Genomic DNA, 23,793 nt, shown 5'->3' with positions numbered 1-23,793 from the left:
ATAAGGTATGCACATGGTACACAGCCATACGTGCAGGCAAAATATCCATTCAACTAAAATAAACCTTTAAAAAATTAATACTCAGCAGGCTGTGGCAGCACACACCTTTCGTCCCAGCACATGGGAGGCAGAGGCAGGTGGATCTCTGATTTCGAGGCCAGCCTGGGCTACAGAGTGAGTTCCAGGCCAGCCTGGGTTACACAGAGAAACCCTGTCTCAAATAAAATAAAACCAAACCAAACAATGAAAAAAAAACCCAAAACAAACAAACAAACAAACAAAAAACCACTCTCTAAATGCTCATGAGTAAGAGATGAGGTAAAAAACTAAATGTAAATGCAACAAAAAGTTCTGATTTAATAGCACTAGGCGTGGATAAGCAAGTATTAACAATAGGTCACGACTCTCAGCAGCTGGACTTTATTAACGATTATGTGGCAGGGAAGGATGAGTGCTTCCCTCTGACATAGGTGCTGTCTTCGTTCACTGTGTGGGTTAAGACATTAAGAAAGACGAAGTAACTTTGGTAAGCTCACAGAGCAGTAAGTACGGACAGGGTAGCTGACGCCAGTCCCATCCTTACAGACACACTATGTGGCATGCTCGTCTCTACACCTTCTGCACGATCCTAAGCTAGTCTTAGTTCTTCCTTCCATGCTTGGAACATTTGGTGACAGAAATCATAAAGTGGAGATTGTGAAATGCAGATTACATTTCTATTGTTACTAGTTACTAATAATAAGGGTTACTAATAACATAAATATAAAATACAGTCTTTCCAGTTCTAAAGAGTTTAGGATTTGATGATGTCTAAACAGGAAAATCCTTAAATTTGCGGATAATTCTTCTCTACTGTTCACAACTTGCTGTCCATAAGATATATGATGAGAGAACATGGTAATTCTATGGACAGGCCTTCTGACAGGCCTGAGCATGAATGTATCCATAGCCAGACACTTCATAAAGGCATCCCCACAGGGACTTAAACATTTGCTCTAACACTGTAAATATGAGGTTACATACTTACCTAGTGCCTTTCAGGTTCATCACCGAATATGCTCATGATACACAAGTGCAATGCAGGTATCGGTGTCAGTATTAAAGTTATAAAAGCATCTTACCTATAGCAATAGTCTTAATATCAACAAGATAAGCCAGTTTCTTATTATCTTCCATTCCTCGCTGGCACCTCTTGTTGATACGGATGCTGAAACATGAAACAACAAGGTAAGGTAAAATGGGCTTAGCTAGGGTCTTCTGGAGGGTTCTGAAATAGCACATGGGACAACATTTTTAGCCTGATCTGGGGACATACACTTTAGAAGTCCCATTCTGGATATTCAGGGTTCAGTTACCTGATGAGGTGAGGGTTCATGAATTCAGTGTGTACAGAACCCAAGGAGTCATTACTCCCATATTCCACCAGGGTAAGCTCTCCAGCACTGAAGATCATGCACACCTGGGGAAGAATGAAGGCGGTGTGGAGAGAAGTGGGGGAAGGGGCACTGTAGTTCAGGGTGACCTCTCCCTGTCTTTTCCTGTTTCATCCCCACCCTTTACCTGCAGTCTTCCCATCCCTCGCCTCTCGCCCCTCTGACTAGAAGCTCCTGCTTACTGAAATGGGGGCAGGGAATCGCGGCTACTCACATTCTCATTTTCAAAGAAATATTTCTCATTGCCACCAGATCCCTGCCAGGCTATCTGCAAAGTGAGGAGAAAACATCATAGACAATGTAGACAATCACCCAAGACAAGGCTGGAGGATGTCAGTGGCAAGGAAGAGAGATGGTATTCAGGGAGGTTTTGACGTTACACAAAAGGTGCGCTGTGTCAGACTCTTGCCCTGATCCTCATATTTCCAAGAGAAACCAGTCTGACTGTGGAAGTTTATATTCTAGGAAATAATATCAGAATGGTATCCTATGGGGAATCCTACTTCTTGGGGCCCGCATCTTCAGAATTAGCAAGCCAAGACATCCCATTACCCACCCTTCCTCTCCCGGTTCCTACCTCACTGAGGCGATTGGTGTTCAAGTCTCTGAGCAGCAGCGTGTCCGATGTGTGAGCCACCAAGTACCGTTCCTTCCCCAGGATCTTCACCTCTTCTACCTCATAGCCATAGTGGGACTTGAGCACCACCCTGGTCCCTGAAGACAGGTTCTTCACTATCACCCGGGAAGGGACCAGTCCAACCCATCAGGCTTTCCCAGAGCAGGAGAAGAGTGAAGGTGCTCTGGTCCCTCATGCAACTCCAGGATACCTTGTTTCTCCCTCGGCCTGGGATGCGGTTGCTAAGGACAACACTTGCACCCACACAGGGGTTTGCTACCTAGGAAATACTTCCCCATGGCCTGGGCTGTCCAAGGCCATTCGATTCTGAGAGCTCTACTCGGTAACACTAATCACTCTTTGTTCCCGCACTTCTTAGTACAAAGCTCCTTACCTATGAAGACAATACTATATCATCATTACTGTTATATAATTATGAACCTATTATTATCGTTATTATATCATAATGTGCCTAAGATGACCTCCAACTGGCCATCCTCCTAAATGCTAAGATTTTCTTTCTTTTTCTTCCTCTTCTACTTTTTTTCTTTTTTGAGACATGTAGCCCTGGTTGGCCTGGAACTTGCTATATAGATCAGGCTGGCCTCAAGCTCACTGGCCACATACCAGAGCACAATGTCTTTTTTACAAAGAATTTGAATTACATGTGTGGGTGTGCACAAAGGTGAGTGCAGGTGCCGGATGTCGGAAGAGGGTGTTGATCCCCAAGGCTGAAGACCCAGTGATTGTGAGACACTAACATGGCGCTGGGAACTGAACTTGTGTTCTCTGTAAGAATAGTAAGAGCCGTATCTCTGGCCCTGGTACGATGTCTTACAGATAAACTACCTTTGTACTCTCAGTCCTTAACAGATCTAACACAGTAGAGAAAGGATAGCGTTTCTGGAGAGACTGGAAAGATCCAGGAACAAACTGGTAATAAGAGAGAGGGAAGGGAAGTGGGAGAGTGAGACGCCTGTCTCTGGGACAACAGAGTCCTGCGCACTACAGTTCGCCTGTGATCATACACGTCCACAACTCTAGTGGGCGGCGCTGAGAACAGCTTCACACTGGGGAGATACAGGCACCAATCCCTGTATTTCTTGAGACAGGTTGTGTAAACCTTTGCTTGCGATGGGTTAGAACAACCACCTAGCAGGAGGGTTGCCAGAAGTTGCCCTGACACATTCAGTTGCCTACGATAGCTCTGCCAGAGAGAGGAAGGTTAAATTTGACACTGTGGCTGTGGCCAGCAGGTGGGGGAAATGTTACAAGGACAGATGAGCCAGGAGAGGTCTCAGCATGCTAGGCCATCAGCTGCTCACCTGGCTGGGTCCCACATACGTCAGCTCAAACTTGTTCTTGTAAATACTCCTTCGGAGGCAGCAGTCAAACTGTTCCACCCCACCACAGAGGGTGCCCTGAGAGAGAGAGGGACAGCATGGAAGGCGATGCACGGCGCGCTGGCCAAGGACGGTATCTGGATATATCCCAAGACCTCAGACCTCAGTGTCACAATCTAGACAGAAGTGGCCAGCAAAAGGGTGGGCAGGTTCTGAACATATCAGAAAAAAAGTGGCAATCCCAGGACTTACAGGGATCACATGTGGGTTGGACAATGTTACCCCACTTTTTTTCTTTTGGAACGTCCGGTGGCCGGGGAATGGGAGTCATGCGATTCCTCACCTGAGGGCTCAGCAGGGTCCTCAGGTGCTTCAACTGCAGGACGCACACAGGTCTCGGATGACCGTTGACCGTTGACTGTTGACCGAGAGGACTCCCGCGGTTACATGCACAAACCGCCAAGCTGCGACGGCGCCAGCCACTGATGCACAGGCAACGTGAGTGCGACGTACATCATAAGGTCACCTAGTGGGTTCGCGACCCTGCAAACGGAACGTGCGCAAGCGCAGTGAATCCTAGGGCGGGCACATAAGAGGAGGTCGTCGAAGTCTATCCTCGACCAATCCCGTAATTGCATGCAAACCCAACGCAAAGCCCCACCCGCAAGTCTTCGTCTGTCCCCACCCTCCCCAACCCCGCCCCTAGATCCTGTATCACTTTAACCCCAGCTTTTCTCCTTGCTGTAACCGGCCAAGTGCGCTTTAGTTGCTTAAACTCTGGAGAAGCGGCAAGGCAGGTGCTAGGAGAGCGAAAGCCAGTTCGCAGAACTGCAGCCTCTGCTTTCCCCGCCAAAAGTTCTGTGACTTGCGCGAGGCCACTCAATACTGATAGGGACCAGTGAATGCTCAAGGATATACCTGTTTGAAGTGGGCAGAGGTACAGTCCCATTTTACACAACAGGAGGGGGTCACACGCCAAAGTTGAAACAGCTAATAAACGGTGGAACCGGATTCAACCCAGAGCTGATAACCTTTTAATTCCCGTAAGACGATTCAAGTCTTCTCAACTCGTTGTCCCTTTGTTCAGCTTCTCTAACCTGTGGGTTTGGTAGCACTGGCTAGGGAAAGGCAAGGCACCCTGTTTGATCATTGGTAAACGGTGAGTTCAAGGCTGCTTGCCGAAATCCAGATGTCTTTATGGGTCAGTGCAGCGGACAGAACTTTGCTGGCCTCCTAGCTTAGAGCTGTGTGACACCTTGGGTTGGGGCTTGACTAAGAAAAGATACTATTGTCTTTATTTTGTTTGATTGGAATGCTCTCAAGAATTTTTGTTCTAATTTTTTGCAGCGTATCAGACAGATTGACTGAAATTCAGAAAAGGCCTTCTCTCTCTAAACAGTCCCAGGTTGGCAAGACTTATACCCCCCAAAAAGCATAGCACATGATCTCCAGACCGAAGCTGGGTCCCAAAACCTTGCATGCACAGTGGTTGCCAATGGCAACGAATATTTCTCTCCCCACCACTACCTCCCTCTTGAAAAATTAAGAACGAGTAGAGGGCAGTTCCTATTTTTCACAGATAACACAAATAGGTCCCAGAACCCAGATTATAATTTTTTTCTATAAGGGCACCCAAACCCCTTTGTTTTATTTCTAGAATGCTTTGGATATGTTACAGAGTATAAATATAAACGTCTTTATGGATTACAATTATTAACATTAAATGAACAGAGACATAGATTAAAGAGAAAACGGAGAGGAGGCACTGGTATGCACAGGGTGAGGATACATGGCACCAAGGGACACAGCCGTGATAGCTGCTCTTTGGCTAGCCCCCCCATGACCCTGCTCAGTCCTTCTGACCATTTTCCCAGAGGGAATGGTGGAGTTGAAAGAATGGGGAGGGGGTCGGTTATGTAACCCAGTGGTAGAGCATTTGCCTGGTATGCACAAGGTCCTGGACAAAGATAAAAGAAAGAAAATCTACTGGCCCTTTAATGGTGACATGGCCTGGTTTCCATTGGTGCAAAAACTTCTGTGTCTTCTCATTGCACCCCTCCCTTACATTTCAACAAAGCCAAAGAAAGGAGGCTTCTAGATTCTGCACCCTTTCCTTGTCTTTTCTCCACCCGTCTTAGACGAAAACACGGACACAAACATCCTATAATGGGTCTGTTCCTTTAAGTTGGTGGTGGCGTGAGGGGCCCTTGGAGAGCTGAGAAGGTGTAGAGATGCCTTCAGCAGACCATACAGTCAGTTCCAGTTTGTCCAAGAACCTTTATTGGAAAAATGTCCCAGGGGTGAGATCACCAGCAGCGGGGGGGGGGGGGCTGCCAGGTGAGGGGGGAGCACCTGAGTCTCCGTGGAAGACATTGGAGTAGTGCAGTGTGGCATCTGCCTCGAGACCCAGATGCTTGCTTCCTCTTCCTCCGTGGAAGAGGGCAATACAGACATAAACAGCTCTCTCTGAGGCCCAGAGGCAAGCTGTATGGGCAGCTAGTGGATGCCAATGGTCCTGATGCAGGTGAGATGGGGCCCCATTTGGGACCTAGTGGGATAGGGTCGAATAAATGACTCACCTGGACCTGGGAGATAGGAGATGTTCCATTTGATATCCACTCCCAGGTCCAGGGGTACAGATTCTAACAGACCTACCTTCTGGCCCTGCTCACAGTGGAAAGAGGATGGGTACCAGCCTGGGATTCTGGGAGTGCACAGCCTTGTGGGAGTCTCAGAGAGATCACCAACTTAGGCTTCCCTGACCCCACCCCCCATTATCAGTGCATCTCTCTCTGGTTCTGGTTCTTCAGTCACTCAGTTCACTCAAACGTCGATGGTGTTGATAGAAGGAGACGTTTTCTATGAGAGAAGAGTACCCAAATCTCAAATTTCAGACAGGTAAAGGTGCTGCTCCCACCTTCTGGACTCCTTCATCCCAGACATCCCATTCCCGCCCCACCCCCCTTCGCTGCCTGTTCTGCTTTTCACTGAATACTCCTGGGCACCCAGATCACCCTTCTCACACTCACTGGTCCCCACGTCACCTGTCTTGTCCCCACTGGCCTTCCCTGAGGACTCTGTTCAGGACCCTTCCCCTTCTCCTTGGGGTTGTTGTTGGAGTCGTTGTCCTTGATGATGTCATACTGACGGCAGAATAGCCCGATCACAGCTGAAACACAACAAACCATCTGAGCCTTGATCTTGACCTCTCATTCACAGCCTTGAGGCTGTAACAGCTGCACGACTTCTAGAAAATCCTGGAATCCCTGGGGCCCATACAACCGTCATCCCTGGCCTTGCAATAGCCTTCTCTCTTTCTCCCCAAACTTGTCCTGATTACCTCCCTCCACCAGCCATTCCCCTCCCCCCCCACTCCTTTTCTCTCCTTTTTCTCCTGACGGGTAACCTTCACCACTTCCCACTATCATGGTCCCAAGTCCCTGGCTCCCCATCCGGTACTCACCAGCCCACATGAGCAACACCACTACAATGATGACCACTTCCCCGGTCTGCAATGGCCGCTCTCCATCCAGACCCTTCACTGTGATGTCTCCTAAGGAGAGAACCATCCTCTGGGTTACAGAGGACCCACTGGACAGCTCTGTTATGTACAGAAGGGAGATGCTGGGGGTTAGAGTCAGCGGGACCCATCATCGCCCTTCTCAGGAAGAAGCCCATGGTGGGCAATGTTTAGATACCAGGGTGATCACAGAAATTGCTCATGCAGGCCGTGGCAGGTGTGATGTGAGCTTGGGTGAAAGGAAGCAGGAAGCCCCCCCCCCCCAAAGGATTCATTAGCAGTGTCTCTGTAGCTGGTCCCCTGTCCACCTGTTTTGTTTTCCGTCCCTGGCAGTAGAACAAATTATATCGTCTTTCTATTTATCTGAGCTAGAATGTTGTTAGCTTTAAGCAAGTCAATGAGAGGTTAAAACCCGGTTCAAAAGCTGGAGACTCTTCTAACACAGACCCTCGCCTGGGCTGGAGCTGTTGGAGGGCATCCTGTCAGAACCCTTGAGAGTACGGAAGTGCACACGGGGCCCAGGAGGACTCTCTCCCCTGAGGCGGATGCTCCTGACCTGCACGGTGTAGTCACTGTCTTCAGTCAGGGCCCAAAGAGCACAGGCCCTAGTGGTGGTGTTCACCTCCCTGATTACACGCTGCCCAAAGGGCCTTTCTGTCGCTGCAAGAAGATGTAGAGAAAGGAGAACAACCTAGCCCCGGTCCCTGACCATGAGGCTTAACTCAGGATTCTGTAACATCCAAGCACTCCAAAGGAGTAATGTGCAGGGGTGTTCAGAGACCCAAGGGCACAGGTTGGGGAAACAGGGTGATTCCTACTTGCTGGGAAATGGAGTAGCCAATGACGATGTTGCCTTCTGGGACATCCCAGGACACAGTGGCCGAGTTGGCTCTGAGGTGAGTGACCGTCACATTCACAGGAGAGGGAGGTCGGTCTGGGGGTGCCAGGGTGTTGACAGGTTAAGAGGTTTCACTTCCACACTAGTTCTGACGGACCCCCACGGCGGGCATCCTCTTCACTCACCTGCTCACACAAAGCCCAGGTCACAGCTGACCAGCAGGAGGACAGTGGGACTCAGATATGGGGAAAGAGGCATCAAAGAAGCCATGGTTTCCACCGAGTTCACCGAGGGGCCCGGAGGCATCCGCTTAACATCCAGGCGGGGATCCTGGAAGAGGCAGGAGTAGTGGGGGTCAGTAGCTGCCCAGAACGCAAGCGGGATGCAGCAGCTCTCCCAGGCTTCCCACGGCCCATAGCCCATTTCCCCCGAGCCTTTCCCGCCTTCGCATAACCCTGGTGCCCACCCCAGCCCCCACCCGCGCAGTCGGATCAGCCCACACCCACCTGCCGGGTCCTCGTGGTCGGTCAGGCCTCGGGGGGTTGTTCGGTGCCCAGGGGGCGGCCCATCGCCGGACTGGCGCTGGCCCTACCCCATCCCGACGCGGGCCCGCCTAGGCGGGCAGCGCCGGCCGAGCTGCGGGCAGAGAGGGCAGAGGCGGAGTGGCCGCGGGCCGCGAGTCTGCAGGGCCCCCAGCGTTCCCGAGGGCCGCGCGTAGTCTGTCTCGGAGCAAGGGGCGTTGCCGGCGAGGCCTGGCAGCTGGCCTGCGTCCCTGGTGCAGAGGACAGTGCGGCGGCCGAGGCTGGTCCCCTGCAGCGGGATGTGACCGTCCGGGCCAGCCAGCCGCCTCCTTCTGCAGAGCTGGCCCCGCGCGCTCCGCTGCAGCCCGGCTGGGACGCAAGGACCTGCCCCGCCCCGCTAGGGTTCTCGTCGCCGTCATCCTGCCCCCTCCCCCCCATTACCTACCCCGCCAGCCTAGTTCTCTCGGGGCTCCTCCCACGACCCTCCCAATGGCGGCCTGCTCTAGAAGATGAACTGACTGGGGTACCCGGACAGGTGCAGATGCGAGGGTCTAGGGCACCTGAAAGAGCCCCTCCTTCCCGGCATGAAATTAGCCAAGTTGAGAGGAGGCAGTCCATCTCCGAAAGCAGGAGGGGGCTGAGAGGAGAGGAGACAGATTGGTGTAGATGATAATTGTTTTAACAATCTCTTGGAGACTGCATCAGCCTTTAAGTCTCTTTCCCATTCATGATCTGATTGGATTCCATTCGCTTTCTCATTCATTCTTTCATTTTTTCAGCAAATATTTACTGAGCATCTTCAGTGTGCCTTCCTTTAGAAGAGCTGGAGATGACCTAAAAAAATTCTGGGCATATAGGAATAATTAAAAAACAGACCTCTCTCTCTCTATCTCTGTCTCTGTCTGTCTGTCTCTCTCTCTCTCTCTCTCTCGTGTGTGTGTGTGTGTGTGTGTGTGTGTGAGAGAGAGAGAGAGAGAGAGAGAGAGAGAGAGAGAGTAATTCATTCATTTTTAGAGAAATCCATTAACCTGCGCCTCAGGTTTCCCACCTGTAAAGCATAGAATTCTGGAACAGAGCTTAGACTATCAAATGTGACAATGCCGGACCAAGGCCTTTAAAAGCCTCTGCTAGTGTATGAAGTGCTGTTCCTTTGGGCCAACTTGCTAGTTGTTGCAAAATTCATTCAGGAAGCATGTAAGTCCTTAAATTATTTCATAGTTTAGCTGAGTGTGGAATCTGTGTAATACTAAACAACTGACCACTCCTCTGAGCCCATCTAAACACAAGGCTGTCAGCAATGACCCTAAGTGTCCACGTATCCGGGGATGCCTACCATTTGGGGGAAAGAGACTGGCTGTATTTAGGGCAGGTTCTTTGGTTTTCATTCTTCTTACAGTATTTCTATTTCCGTGAGTTTTCCTCTGTGATATCCAGTTCAGTGCATGTACACCTGGGGCCCAGCAGCCTCTGTTGCTTTTCTTTCTGCAAGGAGAGGATAAAATGGGCCAGTGGGGCAGAGAAAGGCTGCATGCTGACATGTGACCAAGCCATGGCCCTGGTCCTCTGACTTCTACTGACCCCGATCTCTGGCCTTCAGAGGTATTTGTGCCCCAGAGTTCTCTTTGCTCTGACCTGGGTGTTGTTCTGCCCATCCAGGCTCCCAGCCTTCCAGAGGGTCCTGTGTCTGAAGGGCAAGCACAATGCCCTTCTGGTCCTCTTCTTCAAGAGCAAAGCAGAGGCTGGCAAGACAGAGGGTGTGCAAAGAGGACCCTCGGGAGCTCCCGCGGAGGGCTGGGAACTAGTTACAGGAGCGGGTGTTGAAGAAAGGAGTGCAGAGGTGGTGCTCAGAGACACAGAGCCCGCAGGTTAATCATCTCCACGGCTCAGATAAGACCCTGCCAGCTGGAAGCAAAGCTATTGTCACCAGAAAGGTTTGTGTGACTGCAGAGGCAGGAAGGACGGAGTGTCTGCAGTACAGGGCCATGCCAGGCACGAAACGGTATCAGCATGTGATTGAGACCCCTGAGCCTGGCGAATGGGAGGTGAGGCCCTTTCTCAATTTCAGCCTTCTGCAATGATGCCTAGAACAGTTCTGATTTGGACTGGTTTCAAGCGTGGTCTTCTGCTCCTTTCCTCTTCCTCCTCTTCTTTTTTGGCTTTTAAGATAGGGAATAGCCCAAGCCGGCCTCAAACTGCTACATATCTGAGGATAGCCTTAAACTCCTGATCCCCCTGCTGCCACTGTGCAAATACTGGAATCAAAGGCACACACCCCATGATAGACATCCTTTTCCTATCGTCCCTAATGGGCTCAGAACGTCACATAAAGACTAAGTTCTTGGTATGTGAATGGCATGTGTGTGTATGTGTGTGTGTGTGGGTGAAGTATGTGAATCCAAGCCCGATACTGTGCCTACTTCCACTCCCGCCTCCAGCCCAGCAAGCATGAGGCTTCCTGTTCCTGCCCTTGTGCCCCCTTCTCTCTAGTTGTCAGGGTATGAAACAGCTGTTCCAATCACAGAGAAGTCCAATCCCCTGACCCGGAACTTGGACAAAGCAGATGAAGAGAAAATTGTTCAGCTGCTGGGGCAGTGTGAGGCTGAGATCTTCCAGGAGGAGGGGCAAATCGTGCCCACCTACCAGGTGACCTACAGTCAAACCTCAGACACTGCCAAAGAGATGCTAAGCCAACCACATCTCAACTTCTACCCTCCCAGACTACGGTTTCTAATTTTAAAAATCCTGAGCCCCCTCCTCCATTCCAATCTGCTGTCCTCTGTTTCTTTCCTTTTTTCTCATCCCCCATTTTTTGTTTATTTATGTATTTATTTTGTGAGGTGGGAGGATTTATTCCATGGGGAAATGTATGGAGGCCAGAGGACAACTTTTGGGAATCAGTCTGTTCTTTCATCATGTGGGTCACAGGAACGAAATCAGATCATCAGTCTTGGCAGCAATCCCCTTACTCACAGAGCCATAGCATGCTCCCCTCCTAGCTCCCATTTCTTCCTACTGATTCCTGTCCACTCTCCACAGCGACTGTACAGTGAGTCAGTTCTGACCACCATGTTGCAAGTGACTGGAAAAGTCCAGGAGGTCTTGACGGTACTAACTCTCCGCCTGCTTCCCATCCAGACACTGCTGTTCCCTCTAATGTCTTCTTTCTTGGGTCTCTGTTTCTGATTCTTATAAATCTCAACTCTTTACTATCTTGGTCTTCCCTTTGGATGTTTATTATTATCTTGGTCATCAATAGTAGTTATGATAATTGCTAGATGAATACTTTATCATCAGCAATACATTTTTCTAATTTTCCTTTGTATTTTGGTTTTTCAAGACAGGGCTTTTCTATGTAGCCCAGACTGTCCTGAAACTCACAGAGTTTCACAGGCTGGCCTTGAACTCACAGAGCTCTGCCTGCCTCTGCCTCCCAAGGGCTGGGATTAAAGGCATGCACCACCACAATCCAGCATACATTTTCTTTCAAAAATTATTACTTTTGTTATTATCTTTTAAACGAGGATGATTGTTTTGCCTGTATGTATGTCTGTGTACTACATGAGTACCTGGTGCCCATGGAAGGCCAAAGAAAGTGTTGGGTCATCAGGAACTTGAGCTGCCGGTGTCTGGAGGCTGCCATGTGGGTGCTGGCGATCAAACCTGGTTCCTCTGGAAGGGCAGCCAGTGTCTTAATCGCTGAGCCACCTCTCCATCCCTGGCAATGCGCTTTCATACTCACTCAGTGCCTGCACAGAAACCTGTGACACTGGCATTATTGTCTTTTTTCCCCACTTTTCTCTTCTCAGACCAGAAAACAAAGAAAGGATGCTCACAGTAGCTAGCTTGAATGTACCCAACTAATAACAGCTGGATGCGTCTGCTCTCAAGTCCCTGCTGGAATAAGTAAGAATTTTAATGAATAGCTTAGTCTGAGAGGCAAGCCAAGAGGAGTTCTTTCTCCAAATCATTGTTCTTTTTTGCTATTTCACACAGCCTATGTCCTGCTCAGTTTTATGATGAAGAGAAGATTGAGGAGTTCTGTCTTCCTCTATCATTGACAAAGGAGAAAGGAAAGTATGATTCTTCCTGACCTGGGCCTCTTTCCTTCCTCAGGAGCCAGATGGAGGCCTGGTAGTACTGAGTGGAGGAGGAACCTCTGGCCGCATGGCGTTCCTCATGTCTGTGAGAATGCTAATTCCCTGTTTTCTCCTTTTCCTTCTGGGGACGTCACCCAGAACCATAAAGCTAATTAGAGGTAAGTTCTCTCTGCAGATATATTTTCTCCCCACCACCTTTCCAAAAGCTGAGCCCGGGAGCAAGTCCGGTTTCTCTGACCTTACTAGATGGCCGCCCTCCTCTGCCTAGCATTCCCACATCGCAGGCAGCACTAATCAAGCTGCATCTTTAAGTGGCGGATTGCAAATAAGTTAGGGAGAAGTATCGGTCTGAAAAGACCATTCTGCATCCCCAGTCCTCTAGAAACTGAGACTCCACAGAGCATCCTCTCTCTCATTCCTTCTTTCTACCCTCTCTCCTCCTGGACAGGTCTCTTTTAACCACCTGATGAAAGGCCTGGGACAAAAGCCTCTTTACACATACCTGCAACTTACCTGTTGCAGGAGGCGACAGGTAAGTGACCTGCGCATGTAGCCCCCATTTATTTATTTTAGAAACTGCATTTGAATGTAACTGTCAAAGATTATATTGAACCTACCTCAGTCTCCACCATTCCGCATTGCCTTATATCTGGTCCCTTTACAGACTTTTATTACCTACCTGGCCTTGTAGGTATTTGAGGTTTGTTTTTCCTTTTTTTTGTTGTTGTTGTTGTTGTTTGTTTTGTTTTTAACTCCTTGGTGTATCTACCTTGGTCTCCATTAAACAGTAGGAGCCCTTTCAATAGTAACTTTTCTCTGTTCTGTTCTCTCCGTGTGCCCCTTCCTAACGAGCTATAGGGTTCTGCTTCTCGGCCAGTGCAACTGACCTTGATTGTGTCTGCGTCCTTAGGTCTGCCGTGGCCTCTCAGGAACGGACAGAAGACAGTGACACGGGATTGATGAGCTGAAGAAGGTCTGTGTTTTCCAATACTACTCAACTAGAGAGGCCCCTTTTCATAGGGTTAGAAAAACCCCAACCTCAACCAAGGCCTGGCCCCTCCTCTGGTCCTGATTTTTCTCACACAATAGATTTGTACCCTGGTGTCCTCCCCACTCCCTGTAGCTCTAACTCACACCTCCTCCAGGAGACCCCCTGCTCCCCGTCACCCTAACTCGAACTTGGAGGCTACAAGATTGCTGGAGAGTAATTCTGTGGCTGAAGCCACAGACTGGCATTTTACTATGGGAGCACCATCAAACCAACACAACCGGGAAGTACAGAGGTCAAGCAGGTTGAGGTGGTACCCAAGTGAATGATAAAGACCTGGGCTTCACCCACCTATCATCCCTTCCAGTTTCCAGATGCTAGGAATTGGAGTCTTGGTCCCCTTGCTATACAGACGACAGGTCACTAAGGACTGTATCAGTACACCTGGGAGGCAACTGGAGTCCTGAGGGTGGATTGTTGGTGTTACTTTCCCACAGGTTCAGACCTTTAAGAACCACAGGGTAGGCATGGAGAAATGTATCTGTGGAGAAATGGATGTCTGGAGCAGTGACATCCACCACAGGAGGCCAGAGTCAGTCCTGCTCCCAGGGCTCACAGGCTATGCTCCGCCCTCAATTGCTGCACAGCTTCTTGAGCAGCTTGAAGGATGCTCCTCCCTTCTTTTCTCCCGCTCTCCTAGAACGCCGGTTCCCCAGGAAGGGGAGGAGTTCTTCCTGGTGCGGAGGCCACCGTCGCCAGGGCAACGCTGCTTTACTGGGCCCAACGGATTACGCGGCCTGGGGCTGCAGGCGGCCGCGTGGACTCGGGGAGGGGGCGGGCGGGGCAGCGCCAGCAGCATGGACAGCTTGTACGTGGAGGAGGTGGCCGCCTCCCTAGTCAGGGAGTTTCTTAGCAGAAAGGTAATGGCTGTGCACTCCGAAGCCCTAATGGTGGGGGGCAGCCTGGGGTTTCCGGCAGTACCTTTGCACCTTCGGGGGTGGGGGAGCATTCCACGCCTTCTGTTCGCCTCAGATTCCCCCAAGAGCGCACCTTTTTTTCCGCGATCGAGAAACTACATTTCCCAGAAGCCAGTCCTTCCTAGTCCGAGGTCACTTCTACGAAGGAACCGGGCCTTTGGTCTGCTGCCCTCTCTTGGCACCACTGTCACGGCAGTGTCAGGTTGGCAAAGGTGTCCAGGGCAGAGCAAGTTCTCCCAACCTGGGGCATAGGGCATGTCTCTAGGAAAGAGCTTCTCAAAGGAAAGTTCTGGGCCGTCAATCCTCTGTTCATTTAAATAAAAAGCGGAAATTCCAGCTGCTGCATGAACTTTTGTAGAAGAATCATGTAAATCCTTTTATGCCTTGTCCCAGAAGAGTTTTCAAAGTGTTTATAAGTTAGGAGCATGGTGGGCACCCCGTGGGGTCTAGGAGAGGAGGGTGCTTCCTGGGCGCCAGGAGTCGGGCATTGGTTTGTATTTTACATGAAGTGACTGGGGACCATGCACTAAGGGATCTGTGTTTCCAGGTGATGTCATATTCAGCTGGTCCAAAGGGTACTTGTTTGAGATGGAAACACACACACACACACACACACACACACACACACACACACGTTTGAATGGAACAAAGGGGAAGGATCTAATGGTGGAAGTTTAGATACAGTTACTCGTTTGCAGTGTAAATTTGACCTTACTACCTCATCTCTCTAAACAGGAAGTTTGCAATTCCACTCATGAGTAATGCAATTAGTGATAGACAGGCAGCACCCATGCACGACATCTGATGCTTATACACAACCTGCACATGGATATTCAACTTTACACTTGCTTCCCCAGCTCTGAGTGAATCTGTTTTAACATGCCTGTGTGCTTTTATTATGATTTATGTTTATTTTGAAACACTATGGTGCATCTGGCTTCATAGTGTCTGCTTTGATCTTCTATCCCCAAGTCTTGGTTAGCGTTGGGTCACCAGTGACATGGGTTCAGAGGAGGATCGCTGATGCTAAGTCTAGGCGCTAGATGTAGAGGTGTCAGAGAAGTCGTCATCCCTTGAGTGCAGTCCAGAGCCCTCACCAACATCCCGGGATCCCACTGCTTGGCCCCAGCTTACATTCCCAATCTTGCTTCTAGCTGTTCCTTCCTGTTTCCCTTGATCTGTTCTGTCCTGCGACAGGGTCTGTTTCACTCCCATGATCAGACTTGATCAGGATTGGTCCTGGACTCACCTTGACTGTTTACTCATTGGTTCTTATGTGACAGCTGTCACACCTGCTTGTCCCCCTAGACAGGGTCAACAAGCTGACCTCCCAACTGGGTAACACCTCCAAAACCCTACCTGCCTGACCTCCTCTTCTTCCCATTGTTTTATCTCAAAGAGGTATCTATATTTACTATGATGGATGGCTTTATGCCAACTTGACATAAGCTAAAGTCATCTGAGAGGAGGGAACCTCAATTAAGAAAATGTCTCTATAAGATCAGGCTGTATGCAAGCCTGTAGGACATTTTCTTAATTAATGATTGATGGGGAGGGCCCAGCCCATTATGAGTAGGGCTGTCTCTGGGCTGGTGATCTTGGGTTCTATAAGAAAGCAGCTGAGCAAGCTATGGATCCCTCCGTGACTTCTGCATGGAAACTCCTGCCTCCATGTTCTTGCCCTCTTTGAGTTCCTGTCCCAACTTCCATCAGCAGTGAACAGTGAACAGAAGTGGAAGCTGAATGAACCCTCCCACCCAAGTTGGTGTGGTCATGGTGTTCACCACAGCAATAGAAACTCAAACTAAAATATTCACAAAATCACAGAGAGCGAAAGCTATGGGCTAGGGCAATTGCGTGTGTTTTGGTGGTGGTGGCTGGGGTGGTTCTGAGACAGGTCATGTTTACATTGCCCTGGCTCTTTTCAAGCTCTCTCTGTAGCCCAGGCTGTATTCAGACTCTTGGTTCTCCTGCCTCTGCCTTCTGTGTTTGGATTGCAAGTGCCCACCACCATGTCCAGGCGCAATCACTTTCCCATTGCTTCTGCTCTGGGGGTTGCTTCTGGGCCTGCCTCCTTCTTCTCACCGCCATCTTTTCTCCAACACACGCGCGTTTGTTTCTCTCTGTGCTATTCCTTAAGACCCCATTCACTCTCCCTGGTTCAACTCTATGTGCCTATCTCCCCCCGCCCCCAGATTCACTTTTCATCAAAACCCATGGCAGACAGCGAGTTTGGTTTTGTTTTTCAGCAGTTTGCGCCATGATAAAGTTCTGAGGATAAAGGCGGAGGGAAAAGTTGGGGCCTACCTAGCTAGCATTTGGAGTCAGGGATCCATCAGGAGCAAGGGATATCTCTGGCCCTGAAGGAAGGGGTTGAGACCCCTCCTGCAGGTGTTGGGTGGTCGTAGTGTCTTGTGTGGGAGAAAGCAGCTGTCTGGCTGTTTTCATATGGGGACGCCAAGCTCCTGGGGATGCAGGATTCCCCCTGTTTATTGTTGCCAGGCCTTGGTCTTTGTGTGTTTATAGTGGTGGTTTGCTGATGACTTGGCAGTTATCCATGAGCTGCTCTATAGGGGACAGGGTGCCAGTCAGGCTTCCTGGCTAGACCAATGTGGATCATGTGACTTCAAACATGTCTCCTGACTTCCTCAGCTGAGAAGTCAAGGGAACAATTGTTGGCCTTTTGACTGTTTTTTGTTTCAAACTTCCGTTTATTTTTAAAGGTTCGTCTTTCATGGCCCGTGTCTAGGCCAGACACAGAGCCGGAGCTGGCTTTCGGCAAGCTAGTTACCTGGATTTCATTGTTATTTATAAAATAAGTGCACAACCCCAGCCTTAGCTGACCCCAAGTCAAACTGACAGAGCTATCAAGCCCATTGGCTTCATGAGAATGAATTCTGAAGTCAGCTCTGTGGCCGTGCCATGGCCATACAAGGAAGGCAGATGAGCTTAGTCCTAATGGGTCCCAGCAGTTTTCTGTTTACTGTGCGTCAGAGAGGAGAAGGTTTTCATTTCAGATGGCCCGCAGTGACTCAGACTTCTTCCCTCAGGGGTTGAAGAAGACGTTCGTGACCATGGACCAGGAGCGCCCCCGCTGTGAGCTCAGCATCAACAGTAGAAACGATCTCCGCAAAGTTCTCCACCTGGAGTTTCTCTACAGGGAGAACAAGGTATGCGTCTGTTGAGGTGCGAGTCGGCTGGTGTCCTTGCACCTGGGGCCTGGCATCTGTGGCAGGAGGTTTGGGGATTGGCCAAGATGACAACTTTCAGAGTGAACTAGGTTCACCCCACCAGGCCTGAGCGTCCCCTGGTGGGTCTGAGGTCACCGAGTCTGTGCCTGAGAAGCTGAGTTCTCTGTGCCTTTTTCCCTACACAGTGGTAGCTTTAGTAAGATTGCTTAAGGATATGTTATGCAGTAATATTTTATAAAATAAGATTTCCTTTCTGTGGCTGTAAGTCTCTTGTGACTTAGGTCAGCAGAGGTGAAAGCTAGGTTTAGCACACCCAGGGGTGTGGGAGTTGAGACAGCCAAGGGGACATGTTTACATGTCTTCTTGAGGTATGGCGGGACCCCTGGCCCTAGATTCCCTACCCCACCGGACTGTTGTCACAGTGCCCCGGAGGCTTCTCCCGTGCCCTCTATTTGAAGGAGAACGTTTTGTCTCAGTAGTGTCTGCCTTCCTCATGCCCATGGGCTTAGTCGACGGGCAGAGACTGTGTGTCTGTTTCATGTTGTGTCCCCATATTTAATGAGTTGTCTTATGACTTATTGACGAATCCTTATGTATCTGTGTGATATGTGAGCAAGAGGTTAGAAGACTGAATCCGTGAAGGCAGAAGCTATAATCCTGACTTAAATTTTCTTTCTGTTAGAAGAGTCCTCTCCAGGAAATGTTCCTTCATGCCTGGGCATGACAGACCTGATAGTTAGAGAGAGAGAGACTGGTGAATATCACCTCGTTCTGTGTTTGTCGTACTTTAAAAAGAAAGCCGACAAGTGCCATCTCATGCGGAAGTCTGACAGTGAGCATAAGGGAAGCCATGCTATGTTGAGTAAGGGGAGGATGTTCTGCCGGCTTCCGGGCCCACTTCTCTGGGCACAGGACCAAAGCTCTGAACCCACTGGTATGATGGGAGTTTTCCTTTGAGGAGTGCTGTGGGCCAAAGAGGCTGTTTGATGTCTGACTAGGATAGAAATCTTTTTTCTTTTTTTGTCTCCTGAGACACAGTCTTATTCTGTAGCCAAGGCTGGGCCCAAACTTACTATGTAACTTAGGCTAGCCTCAAACCATGGCAATTCTGCTTCAGCCTTCTGAGCATTGGAATTACAAGTATGTGTGCTACCAGGCCCAACACTGGGCTAGAGATTGATTTTCCAAAGAAGACTTGGGTTTGGGGAGATGGCTCAGTGGTAAGAGTCTGAGTCTCCAGCAACCACATTAAAAAGCTAGTGTGGCTATGCTTTCCTCTCTCACCAGCACTAGGGAGCAGAGACGGGTGGATCCTAGGAATTTGCTGGTTAGCCAGCTTCCCATGCAGTGAGACATCTTATCTCCAGGCAATAAGGCAGACAATGATAAAGGATGGTACCTGACACCCCCTTCTGACCTCCTCGTGCCTGTGAACTTCCATGCACACCTGCACACTTATGTGCATGTAACACACACACACACACACACACACACACACACACACACCCCACCGCCTCCCACACATAAAAATAAATAAAATGAAATGAAATCCTAACTGACTGAATGGGCATATAGGAATGAAAACAAGACTGGAATATTCAGAGAAATCTCCAGATCCCTTGACAACTCACCGACTGTGTATGGTGTGGCAGAGAGGACCTTGGGTCAGCTTGCTCCGTGTAAGTGCCAGATGGGGTTCCAAGCAGGTCTACAGACCCCAGCCGCTGGCCTTCAGCTTACAGCAACTCTGTCTGCAGGAGCCCTTAGGATTCCATTGAGGAGGTTAGGCCCTGGCAGCCAAGTGAGGCCGGCCAGAGACCGAGGCATCCCATAGGACCTTTGTCTTGTGTCCTCCGTACAAGTGTGTGTGTGCAGTCCTGGATCCGGGTATGTTGACTTAGTAGCTCTCTATCCTTCCTCTGCTGAGATGTTCATGGTGGGGAGATGTTTCACAGGGACTGGGACCTTCACCCAGAAAATCCAAAGGACCATACTGGTCCCTGGGATTTTATGTAAAACCACTTGCACCTAATTTCTCAGAAGTACCTTGTCATTTATTTTCATGTTTTCACCATACCATAGTCTCTACAGTAATGATTATCTTCAAAACTTAAGGCTTCATCAGACCTGGGTAAATCTCTGACTGTTTGACATAAGCAGTAGTTTTTAGCTGTGCTAGAATGAATTGGAGCCTCTGTTTTAAAGATACGGATGTTTATTGGTCATCTGTTTTGAAATTCCCGGAGCCCAGAGCTCACTGACCCCAGGGAAATGCTACAGCTCAGTATGAATATTCCCAGTACCTTGTTTTTTCTGAGACGTAAGTGATGGATTAGAAAACCCATGTAAGACTGAGGTCTGGGGAAATAGTATTAGCTTCACTGTGAGGCCGTGTGTCCCTTGTGAGCTTTGTGATGTAAGGACTCACAAAAGTGTTACATGGGCAGCCAAGTAGTCCAGAGTGCCTCACTGAGAGAAAAGGCAGGCTGTTTGAAATAAATTTCACATGTTTTCTTCAACTTGCTTCATTGTAATCTTAATTTAGACCAAGACACAAGTTATAAAAACCAAGTAAATAAACCCCTTATTCCCAGCTTTAACTATCTGGTAAGGCTGTTGAACTCAGTGTTTTCCACTGGTCATGGATCTTGGCCAGAGAGGAATAACAGGGGACGGACTTGGCATATGCTGAGGGCTCCACACCAGGCCCTTCTTGGGACACCTGGCTGCTCCGACTTGGCATACAGGGCGTGCAGGCCTGTGCTCCCAGCTCAGCTCTTGGGATGGGACTGACACATGCCAGATTTCTGAAGCCAACCTGTGGGTCACAGCTCTGACAACTAGGTGACTGTTCAGATTGTTTGGGGGAAGGGATTTAGAAGAAATCAAAGCTCTAATTGTTGCTGTTTGGGTTTAGTAAGTCTCAGTTGGTCTCATATTTTAAAAAAAAAGGCTGGAAAACACTGATATCATTTATTCTAAAAACAATTGTTTGCAGAGTTTCTTCACACTTATATATATGTTTTAATCTTTGTGGTATAACCTGAGTCAGTCCCAGATGACTCTGCCTTTCATCTTAGCCTCTGGCTCGAGGGTCTGCAGTCACTAGTGGTCAGTGAAAAGAGGGATCATCCACTGTGTTAGTTACCTTGGTCTTTGCTATGACAAAATACCTGGCAGAAATGACTTAAAGGATGACACATTTACTTCGGATCATGATTTTCAATAGTTTGGTCCATTATGATGGGTAAGATACGGTGGCTTATAACATGATGTACATCAGTGAGGCTGGAATCAGGGGCAGCTATGACCTTCAAAATCCTGCCCCTTATCATCTGTTTCTGCCAGCCAGGCCCCATCTACTAAAGGCTCCACACACTTCAAAAGAGTACCACAAACTGGTGACTAAGAACCCAGAACATGAGCCTGTGGGGGACATCCCAGATTCAAGTCATAACACTCACTACTAAGTGTTCAGGCCTCAACTGCTCCTCGGCTCGGTGGAGGCCAGAGAGCTGGTGAGAAGAGAGAAGTGACTGTTCTCAGTGGTCTTCTGACCCCTACACACTTGCAGTGGCACCCCTGCCTTAGAAATGAAGTGGAATACAGAATTAAATTAAATTGTATATTCTTAATGAAAGGATATATCTCTTCTAGTTGTTTCTATAGGGAAAAATGCAAAAGGAAATTAGCTTTGGACATCCCTCTGTTTATGTCACAATGCACAAGACGTTTGTTCTTGTAGGGTTAAGCCCAGCCTTAGGGGGCGTGTTTGCCTCGGGATAATGTTTACCTATAAATCTGCTGGGCATGCGCCCAGCCGCCCCTTCTGCTTCCTGTTCTCCATGGGAACTGTGGTCTGTAAGTCTATTTCACCATTAAAGCTGTATATATTTTTTACAATCTGTCTGCATTCATTTATGCCGCTACATGTTCTTTTAGAGTAGATTTTGTCTGTGTCTCTGCATCCCTACCCAGTAATGCCTGGCACACAAATGGGTAGGTGTGTGTTTGCTGGAAGTGTGTAGTGTGATGGGAACGCTGGTGACCTGTGTCAAAGAATCGGGATGGTCATCTTTTCACCCTTCTCTTAATGCTGTGCATTCAATTAATGATATTTTTTTCCTTCCCAATGATAGGCAAAGGAAAAGCCTCTAAAAACAAACCTTGAGCTCATTACCAGATACTTTCTGGCCCATTCTGGGAACACAGACAACTTAAACCAAGAAGACCCGATCCCCACACTCCCGGTTCCAAAGAAAAATAATAAACTGTCTTCGAGGTGCTCAGAGACCACCCTGGTGAATATATATGATCTTTCAGATGAAGACACAGGAAGACGGATGTCCTGGTCAGAAACAGGCAAAGCCAGGTACCCGCCTCTTCCTCCGCCTCTTCACTCTGCCTAGCAGCTTGTGTTGCTGCCGTAACAAATCACAGGGACAGTGAGTGTTCTCCAGGAATCAGAACCATGTCAGCCTTCCCTAACGTCAGCTGGGTCTCAGCGTCAGCATCATTTATAGACTACCTTCACAGCAGCACCCAGCCTGCTCTCTCAGTTGCAACCTGTGCATCCATTTTGACCCCGTTTGTTCTCCTCAGCCCATGGGATGGTCCTGCCTACACTGGGGTGGGTCTTTTCCTATTAAATTAAGCCTTTCTGGGAATGCTCTCACAGATGCACCCAGAGGTGTGCCTCATCAGTCTCCCAGGGGATTCTGAGCCCAGTCGTGTTGACAGTGTGAGTTAATCATCACAGATCTCATAGTTAGGGCTTCCAGGGATCTGGATGTGCACATCTTTGGGTGTCGCTGTTCAGTTTACCCCACTGTATGTTTTGGGGTCTCTGCCACAGAGCCATGTTAGTTTCTTCAAAAGGCCATGAGACTGACCATTTTGTGATGGTGTTTACATAAGATTTCAAAGGTAGACTTTATATTCCATGATTCCTAAGGTTCAGAGATGAGCTTTGAAATGGGTATATTGTTTTATAATTGAGCCTTCATTATTTGAAAAACAGTTTCACTGGTCTGCAACTATCACATGGTGCACGTGGTCTCCAATGGTGTGCATAACTTATACAACCCATACTGTATGAAGTTACCAATAGTCGGGTTAGCTTCTGGGGAATGGGTCTTTTCCTCCACATGGCAGAAAAGCATTTCTTTCTGGTGGTTAAACATGGAAGATCAGAAGGGAGGTAAAAAGGTGGCCCCTTTTGCAAAGGCATTTGCTGTCTGGTTGGGAAAGTCAGTATTTCTGAGACAAGGAGCAAACCAACAGTGTGGTAGTTGAAGCTTCCAGGTCCCGATCCTACCATTTTCCCAAGCCTGATGCACCTTGGCATACTTTTTGTTCCCTTTTCTCTTTTTTCTTTCTTATATCCTGTTAGCTCCTGGTTCCTAGTGATGCTAAATGCTTCCACCCTTCCTGACCAGATGACAAAGTCTCCTTGTTCACATGTCCATCCTTTTTCCTTGCATAACTCTTATGAGTGCTGTCCTGGGCGTAATGTGGAGGTCAACAAATCCACAGATTCTGCCCTGACTTGGATAGTGTGAGCGTTCCATAGTTCACATTGGGACAAGTCATTCCTTGCTTGAAGGTCACAAGACATTCCCTATCACTTTTAGGAGAAATCCCAGGTACCAGCCTAGCCCCCACTGCTCACTGGAGTGAGCTAGCTCCTTCCCAGGCCTGTGTGCTGAACTTCAGGAATTCTCCAGGCGCTCCCTCCAGCTTCCCCCAGCCTCTCTTGGTCTTGTCCTCTCTGCCTGACATTCCCCAACAATGACACAGTGACTGCTGCATTCACGTGTGCTGGGAGGTGGCACAGTGTTGGTATCAGTGCCATGTATACCAGGGACCAGGAGAAGAAATCTGAGATCAGGAGATGCAGGCCTCTGAGCAGCCCAGGCAAAGCTCCCCTTTACCTCAGTCCTGTTCTTTTTTGCTTCTTGCTTTTTTCTTCTTTTGAGATTCAAAATCTGGTCATTTCTTTGATACTATGTTTTGTTTTGTTTTTTTGTTTTTGTTTTGAGACGAGGTTTCTCTGTGTAACAGACTGTCCTAGAACTCCATCTGTAGGGCAGGCTGGCCTTGAACCCACGCAGATCTGCCCACCTCTACTTCCTGAGTGCTGGGATTGAAGGTGTATGCCACTACTGCCCGACTGTTGCTCTTAAAGACTTATTCTTGACTGGACTCAGACTTTAAAGTAGGAGCTCTCAGTGAGGGCAGCCTCCGTCTCTTGGCAATCTGTTCCTGGC

General features: G+C 48.9%; 2 protein-coding genes and 1 pseudogene across 3 annotated transcripts in view; 1 reads left to right on the top strand and 2 right to left on the bottom strand.

The window, feature by feature from the left end:
* Positions 1-430: 430 nt before the first annotated feature.
* LOC121439606 (intraflagellar transport protein 172 homolog) lies at positions 431-6,000 on the bottom strand. The gene is made up of 8 exons (XM_041640147.1): positions 5,972-6,000; positions 3,736-3,874; positions 3,375-3,470; positions 2,011-2,172; positions 1,648-1,701; positions 1,356-1,459; positions 1,122-1,207; positions 431-486 (listed from the first exon to the last, which is right to left on the bottom strand). Exons 1-8 carry the CDS (start codon positions 5,998-6,000, stop codon positions 431-433), a joined length of 726 nt encoding a protein of 241 aa, XP_041496081.1.
* LOC121439562 lies at positions 5,157-8,709 on the bottom strand (annotated as a pseudogene).
* Positions 8,710-12,439: 3,730 nt separating this feature from the next.
* Positions 12,440-23,793, top strand: part of Mindy4 (MINDY lysine 48 deubiquitinase 4) — a 110,463-nt gene continuing 99,109 nt past the window's right edge. The window contains exons 1-5 of one of the 2 annotated variants that reach the window (XM_041640281.1): positions 12,440-12,526; positions 12,817-12,900; positions 13,279-13,341; positions 17,384-17,503; positions 21,664-21,896. In XM_041640281.1, the coding sequence (XP_041496215.1) occupies positions 17,408-17,503; positions 21,664-21,896 (329 nt within the window). In that variant the 5' untranslated portion in view covers positions 12,440-12,526; positions 12,817-12,900; positions 13,279-13,341; positions 17,384-17,407. Of the gene's footprint in view, positions 12,527-12,816; positions 12,901-13,278; positions 13,342-14,147; positions 14,277-17,383; positions 17,504-21,663; positions 21,897-23,793 lie in introns of those variants that run through there. The other variant, XM_041640280.1, reaches the window with a different exon arrangement.

Source organism: Microtus oregoni, unplaced genomic scaffold (assembly GCF_018167655.1).
Source record: "Microtus oregoni isolate MIOR12 unplaced genomic scaffold, Mior012 000062F_ref0000492, whole genome shotgun sequence".
Lineage (NCBI taxonomy): Eukaryota > Metazoa > Chordata > Mammalia > Rodentia > Cricetidae > Microtus > Microtus oregoni.
The sequence above is the reverse complement of the archived record's forward strand: the minus strand, read 5'-3'. Positions and strand labels throughout refer to the sequence as shown.